At 37.1% G+C, this 8,152-nt stretch overlaps 1 protein-coding gene across 1 annotated transcript in view; it reads left to right on the top strand.

Annotated features, from left to right (window-relative positions):
- Nucleotides 1–1,406: 1,406 nt before the first annotated feature.
- The window catches only part of LOC139144386 (probable serine/threonine-protein kinase pats1), a 35,249-nt gene continuing 28,503 nt past the window's right edge, over nucleotides 1,407–8,152 (top strand). Inside the window, exons 1-2 of the mRNA XM_070715088.1 lie at nucleotides 1,407–1,608; nucleotides 6,137–6,435. Coding sequence (XP_070571189.1) covers nucleotides 1,473–1,608; nucleotides 6,137–6,435 — 435 coding nt within the window. The 5' untranslated portion in view covers nucleotides 1,407–1,472. The remainder of the gene's footprint in view (nucleotides 1,609–6,136; nucleotides 6,436–8,152) is intronic.

Below are 8,152 nucleotides of genomic sequence, written 5' to 3'. Positions count from 1 at the left end.
GGCATTTGTATCGATTATCCGAACTGTTGGTTTTGTGTAAATTTTTCATGGACTTTGTAATAGATTTTGGGTCGATATTGGTGCCTGTTTTCCTGTGTTTTAAAGGCATTTGTTAAGGGCTGTTTCGAGAAATACATCATCTTATTTCTCTGTTTTTAGCATTCCAAGGTTTCGGTTAACAATATTTGCTGCAAACGGCCTTTTAAATCAGTTTGGTTCGAGGAGAGTATCAATGGTTTATGTAATTCATGCCGCCAACTTTGATTAGTTATATGGCAGCTTTCTCAGTTTATGATTTTCTTTGCCGGACGGGGTTTATTGTATTGCTCAGCAATTTTTTTAGTTTGGTAGATTGTAGTACCGATTAGATGACAGATTGCATCTTGTATTGATACGATAAGTTTTGGCAGAAATTGAAGACAAGTTAAGCAAAAACAAAGCGCACAGTTCCGTTGTTTAAACCGCTATCGTTAAACCTTTTAACTGTTTGAGCGATGTGGGCAAAGTGTGTTTGAATTAACACACACCGGAATTTTAGGTTGTCTGTCAGGATATCGACGGAATGCTTATTCCTTCACATGGTGGTGAAAACTATGATTTTGTAAGAAGGATTTCTTTTAGTTCCTCGTTTTATAGACCATGAGGAGTGTCGTTAGAAAACGACTCGAGGGTTGATACCAGAAGTATTAAGCTGCAGTGAAAGAACAGTAGAGAAAAATTTGAAACAGTACGGAGAAATTTCAAACAGTTGAGAGAAATTTCAAACAGCGTGCCGGATTTTAAACAGCGCGGAAAATTTCCGACAGGGCCGATATATTTTCATACAGCGCGGAGATAAATTTCAAACAGCGCGGAGCTTTTACACAGCGCGGAGATATTTTTTTTACAGCGCGGGATTTTTACACAGCGCGGAGATTTGTCGTTTTCGTCCATGGTACTATTCACGTGATCAATATACATTGACGTTATTGAATAAGAATGTGTTTTTTCGTGCAGTCGCATAGCCTTGAGACGAAAAATGAAGTACATATCAATTGTTTGTTTTCTAAAAGTTTCCTAATATGAAGTGATTTGTGGGAATTTGCATTCATCAAATATACATATCGCAGCTCGCAATCAAAACAGAACTTCTAAATAAGCTATCTCGTCAATATGCTATAGCATATACCTGCCTAAAATATAAATTTAAACACCATTTTGTTATCGACAGTTTTTTTTTCAGCTTTTTGCCACTACAAACTCATTTGCAAAACTTGATGAAATTACTTTCTATTGATTCAGATCCTAACACCACTCTCCTTTTTTTTTGACATTGCATGCATTGAATCCCTCATGATAATTTTCATCGCAATATGGTATCTCATGCATCTGTACTCTTGATTATTATTTCTTGTAACCAGGATTTTTTTCACGAACTTCAAGAAGCATCTCAAAGTCATGAAACGTGCAAAAAGCTTTTTCGAGGACGTGTAATGTTGGTCGGTGCATATGGTGCAGGGAAGACATCAACGAAGAGAAGTCTTTTCAACGAACCGTACGAAACAAAGCATTTAAGCACCGATGGAGCTGATGTCTACAGTATAGATATCACAAAATGGATTATAAAGGGTAATGTTTTAACTGATGAGATCATGTTGGGAATCTTGTGGTAGCATTAATGAAGCACTGGTCAAGAACTATATACAGTCCATACGATCATTCATGTAATTCTCACAAAGCCTTCATTCCTGTACGTGTATACACGGCCACCAATATGGTCCCCTTTCAGAATCTAGGTCATATTTTAAAACTATAGCCGTATCAATCTCTATTACGTTGCTAACTTTGCAAAGTTATCAATGAACAGCTGAACATTTTATCCCATCCCTGTGCCAAAGGCACACCATTTGGCCAATAGCATCGTTCTATGGGTCTCTTTCATGTATGTCCTTCAGTCAGCGATCAAATTTACAAAGCTCATGACTAACAGCTACCTTCGGAACCAAATGTGAATTTTGATGAACTTTTCATATGGCATACAAATGCACATCAGTTTGTTTCTACATCTGCTCCAATACAGTCCGATTCATTGCGATAAATTGTTAGATTACAACTATTACTCAGACACACCTTGGCAAATATGAGTCAATCTATGATAACATCCAACCACAGACTGTCAACATATGTTTGCGGTACACTTGCCACAAATGGGATTTACGGTTTACATATACAGCTATTGAAGCCAACCTTAAGGGCAGTCCCTATTCAAGCAGCATACCCCCTACCTCTACACCGTAAACATTACATTCACTCTCCTGCAATCTTCCGCACTTTGCCACAACCGCTCATTCTCCTGACGTCATTACTCATTCTTGTTCTCATAAACATTTTTCAGAATGTAGCCGTAGGTATGAACACTGTCACGCATTCACATACAAAAGAAAAAATTAGCATGTCCTTTAGTTGAATACCTACCTTACATTTATTGCACACGTAAATGCTTACAAATGACGCAAAACAAAATAAACCATAAATTCATCAACAGTTCGAGAATTTCTAGAACTTCTAGTTCGGATGATACCAAGGACTAGGAGAAAATATTCTGTGAAAGATCTTTCACAGGATATTTCTCCTATTCCTGGGTATCATCCGACCGAAGTGTTGGCATATCCAAACATGTTTTGAGGACCCATTTACTTTTGATCCAGCTGATCGTTAAGTCTCTTTGCATTTTCTCTTTACTTTCCGTAGACTGCAGAAAGACCTGATTCAACAAAAAGGAAAATATGAGAAGTCATTTAATGCAATCACATACACCAGTAGATAAATTTCATGACACCATTCTGTTACAGCATGTAATTGTTGCTGCATTGGCATACCTTTCACAATATTCTTGCATTTGGTCATGCTACATGTCATGAAATGGAATGCTCTTACACTATACTAATTATACTCACATAGTCGGCTTTATCAATCTAGATTCCTTTTTCATGACCACTGCGGGCCTGTGAGATTGGCCTTACAAAGCTGTCATCAGCATTTCTTTTTCTCTGCATCTGTTGCACCATCGCAAAAATAAATCATCACTTACAGCAAAAGACCTAAAAAATGCAATGCAAGAAAGAGGAATGAAAAAGTTAACAGGGATTTTTTAATGGGATTTCAACACATGCATTTGTACATGAAAACTAGTTTACTTATAACATATCTTAAATAAAAATTACTTTTAGATGGGGGAGGACAACTCCATTAGTGATCCACAGCGATAGAAATATCGTATGCATATTTTGTGATGTACGATTTCACGTAGCCTGAATTTCAATGAAATGCCGGCATTGTAAATTTATGATTCCCCTTACAATATGCCAGAAAAAATATTTACAGGTTACACACAACACACAAGCAAAAATAGGTAAATGAAGTTTCGAAAAAACTGTCAAATTTTAAAGATACAGACCGTCAGAATGATTTTATGAATGACAAAATATTTTATGAGATGAAACTGTTCTGGAATACGTGTACGCAAGTACCGCTCTAAACTAGGTTCTAAGTTTGAAAACGTCAAACCTTCTTACACAACAATTTATTCTTTTATTGTTCTTTCTTTGTTTTGAAGTCGTCAATCGAGTGAACAGTTTGTATAAATGAGCAAAATTTTCACCCTGGTCAATGCAACAGAGAAGTATGTAGACACTAACCACATAGGTAGCTCCACTTCGTTGACTGTGTTCATTCTACATTCAAACTCATGACTCGCCCATTTACAGTATTAGAGGAAAGAACTTCATCATCACAATTCAATAGTGTTCCCCGAGAATTATACCGAATAAAAACAGGCTAGCAAAAATTACGTCGGCACGTCACAGAGAAGGTAGATTGAAAATTTACTTACCAAAGTTTACACTTTGCTTTGGTCCACGTCCAAGGGCTGTGATGGTGACTATTTTGCAACGCGAAGATACAGATCTCTGCATACTGATCATGACTGCGATGAAGTTAACGAATCGTACATATTGCCTACAAGTTTTAAATACATATAGTGTATGTAGCCGTCTCAACGATGTCCTACGGTTATTTTAATTGGAATTTTGTAAAAATGAGAGTGAAAAACCAGCGACGATTCACTTAGCAACTCAAAGAGGTCGAAACTACTGTAACCAGATTTGCCGCTCAGAATTTGCCGGTTACGTTTTACTAATCTGATCGCAACGAAGTAAACATTATTTGTGATATCATAAGGCACAATACTTTACAACTTAAGGTACAAAGTCGTTACGATCGCTAAACATATGAACACAGCGGAGTTCACAAGCACTTGAAAAGCAAATAATAGAAAATTCATATAAATAACTTTCTGCCTTCGACTAGCCAAGCACCACTGCATTGAAAACACCTGTGCTCATTATGACGACGTCCCTGCATGATATGCCAGAATAGGAAGCCCTAAATAGCACTGATGTAGCGCCAGGCTAACTTTCATGTACAGCAACTCATGAAACCTAGCCTATTAGTATTAGTGTACTTTCTCTGGGGTTCGGACGCTCATTTTCGATGAAAGAATTGTTTTATTAAGACAGTGGTGAGATAAAAAACTCACTAGTTCAACTCTTTCAATTTTATTCGGGCATTTTTCTCTCGAGACAGAGTTACGTCCATCGGCAGGTTGAGAAATCAGTCGTTCTATTACGAAAATTGATTATAATACGTCTAATCATAGTTTGAACTGAGTAAGCTTGGTCTATTAACGTCTAAAAGTCGGCGTTGCGTGAGTGCACTAATCGAAGTTAAATAAATGATTTTAGAAATAATTGTCAATAGATCAAGGATTATATGTTAAGTCAAATCGAAAGAGCAATGCAATGTTTTTTTTCGATTGCATATACGTGTTTTCTTGGACCGCGACTGACCGGCCACATGCACAGTCGGCCTTATTATATCAGACATTAGAACATCGGCCGCTGAGTTGTTTAATTTTGATGCATAAACTTTAATGAAAAGCTATCTCAATACATGTACTTTGTCTATCAAGTGATTATATATCCCCAGTGAAGAATTCTCGAGAATGAAGTTACGACTACCACAGTATACACCTTAAATATATCAATTTGTCAGACAAAGAAGTCAGTATGTGTACTCGTAGTCACCTATACAATTTAAACAATTAGTTGGAGGAAACTGTTGGGTAAAGCCTTTGATAATGATGTTTTACGTTTTACTACTTAAGCAAAAGAGTGTGAAGTTACGGAAATTTCATATCTCAAAAGCATGCATTTAGTAGACATTGTAATAATGTTATTCGATAAGTTATTGTAAACGAAGATGCAATCAAAATTTTCACAACCTTAACATAGTATCCTTTACTAGTACAACAGCAATAGTGATCTAAGCTGCTGACGTCATAGTTCCATCATTAATATGCCGAAATAGGAATTTGCGTGAAATAAGTACGAGATTTTATAAAATGTCATCCGCTGAAGGGGTAAATTCGTACTTTGTCACTTCAATTTACCGATTCAAATCATTAAAAAGCACATGTCAAAGGATGCGACCGCAATCTGCGGTCATAATGACCGGTGCACAAAATAAACTTTGTGTGAATTTCTTCAAGCAGTGGCAAATGTTCGATCGGGTGACTACAGTAAGAAACTAAATGTATGACGTCCATACAATAAATTTGGAATCTTTCGTGAGAAAAATGTCTAATTGCATTGCAGCCGTTACATCTCAATATTTCAAATCATGAACGGACTAAACTGGTTTAAACATACCGAGTACTATCTAATGTGGGAGAAGTTTATCTTATGTTATTGTTAGGATGCCCCCTCCTCGGGAAACACTGCAATTACCAAACGGATAACTACGTAAAATTTGATCAGTCATGAATACTTTCTTGTCTGCTCTGTAATGATGGTTCATCTGCTTATTTAGTAAGTTACAAATCCTTTGCAGTAATTAGGGTTTGGTCACAATCCTGAATATTAAATCCTAAATGGTTTATATTCATCCATCAGCAATTCAAATATAGTAACTATAACACAGCATCATGAGGACGTCACTATGCTCACATAAGAATAATAGGGGAGCAATAATTCAAATCTTAAAAGGAACACAACGTGTATAATAAAATAAATAAGATAAATTTTGCATTTTCGTTTAGAGTGTACTACTGATTACAAAGGCCATAAATCTGTGGAGCCGACGCAGAAGTTACTAGGAGATGTCCTCGTGAGTGGAATGACTGAAATGGAATATGGCCATCGCGAACACCCAGCCACCAAAGCGGAAGTAGCAAATGTATTGAATGCAGTAAAACTGGAAGGGGAACGGATATCTGACGTCTTTACCAGGCTTGGCCCCTATAAGCTTGTACCTTGGATGAGGAAAAGAGAAGAATCAGATGTGTACTTCAGTTTGTGGGATTTCGCAGGACAAAGTATATATTATATAACCCATCAGGTTAGTTTCATGTTTCGCCTTTTTATCAAAGGAGAAATTTGTTATTGTCCAGATGACAGCATTTCATTGCAAGTTTATTTATGAAAACAAACTAAACTTCGAATTGCTTGCCTTGAATTCTATTATCTTTTCCCCCATGTGATCATTTGGCTATGCAGTATAACATATTAGTAAGTAGCATAAAAACATGTCATTATATCCAATAACAACCTGATGTAACGACATCAATGAATAATACTATATTATGGTCTATATTTGACCTTGAAAACTGACGCATTAAAAATTGGAGAACAAACGTTGTCGAAGAGTGCGACCTCTGACACTTACCATTACCGATTTTCTTGAAACGTACTATAAAGAAAGAGAGAAGCCCATATATAATACTGAAGTGCGTCGTATTTCGTAGAAGTCTTGGCGGTGAGCACTCGGTAAATGCAGTACCCTATCCTACATGCTAAGTGCGGATCGTGTTCAGTCCTAAGTCTGGCGTGTAGGAGTGATGTTAATATATGGGTTCATACTCAAAATTCTATACAACACTAAGGGTGGGCACCAAGCTGAATGGCGTTGAATACCTAGCAAAAGCTTAAATTAATCAACATGATATCCAAGACGATTAAACGACCCAAATAATTTTTTTGTTCTCCTACGTCATGCAATGATAGGTGTAAGTAACGATGGGGGCTTTTTCTCGCCTTGCGAGGGAAGAATAAAGTCTCATCAATGCAAATTAAAGGCCTGTGACGATGCTGTAAAAAACTGACGCGCTGATTGCTAAGGGCCTCGAAGGAGAGGTATGGTCGCCAAGGGCTGCCACAAGTTGGAAATGTCAATTCAAACTTTACTTGATTTTTTGAAAGTTTTACAGAATAATTAAGTAACATAAAAATTGGCCATGTAGATTACATTTGAAGAAAGAACAACAGTGAAACAGTGAAGGAGAAACATTCAGCCAAAAGACTTAACAGACAAAATAGGGCAAAAAAACTAAATGAGACTGCATTAAAAAAAGGAAAAGGTAAATAAAAGTAACGGGAAACGAAATCTGGACGAACAATTTAACCAAAGTGCCTTTGAAAAGGCAAAGAAGAGAAACATTATCAAACACGTCAAGGAAACAAAACTTAAACTCAAGTAAGATTACATTATCGAAGAGATTGGTAATGAAAATAGTAAAGTAAACGTGGACAACTGGGATGAAGTAAGAATTTTACACCCATTTTATTCATTTATCTACATGAAGCGAAGGAAAAATTAACCATCCATGTAACTAAAGTGTGACCCTGACCTATATACGAACTCACGCATGCGCAACAGGGGTTTGGCGCAGCAGTGCATTGTTCTGAACTAAGCGGGCCTGCTGAGCATGTTTATACACGTTCCGAAGGTGGGAAATTCCGTGTGAGTCATCACCATCAAACTAGCCTATATAAAGGGACTTTTACACCCGTTGTCAGTCCGGCCGGTCGCGGAGTCTAGCTGATGTTGAACTCAGAGTTCCTATCGGGGCGAACTAAATTTCATATCCATTCAATCCATAATGTCTTAGGTATCGCTCCAGCGGCGGACTAAATCCTTCTTGTTTTTGTATTTCTAGCGCCTGATGAAATATGTTCTGAATAAGTTCTGACCCCGGAGCCTCCTCGTTCCGAAGGGTTGCACCTTTTTCTTGTATTTGTGTAAGCAGCTGTTTATATTGAACGTAATAATGTTTATA

This window comes from Ptychodera flava, chromosome 11, assembly GCF_041260155.1.
Source record: "Ptychodera flava strain L36383 chromosome 11, AS_Pfla_20210202, whole genome shotgun sequence".
Lineage (NCBI taxonomy): Eukaryota > Metazoa > Hemichordata > Enteropneusta > Ptychoderidae > Ptychodera > Ptychodera flava.
Note: the sequence above shows the minus strand (reverse complement) of the source record. Positions and strands in the feature narration are given on the sequence as shown.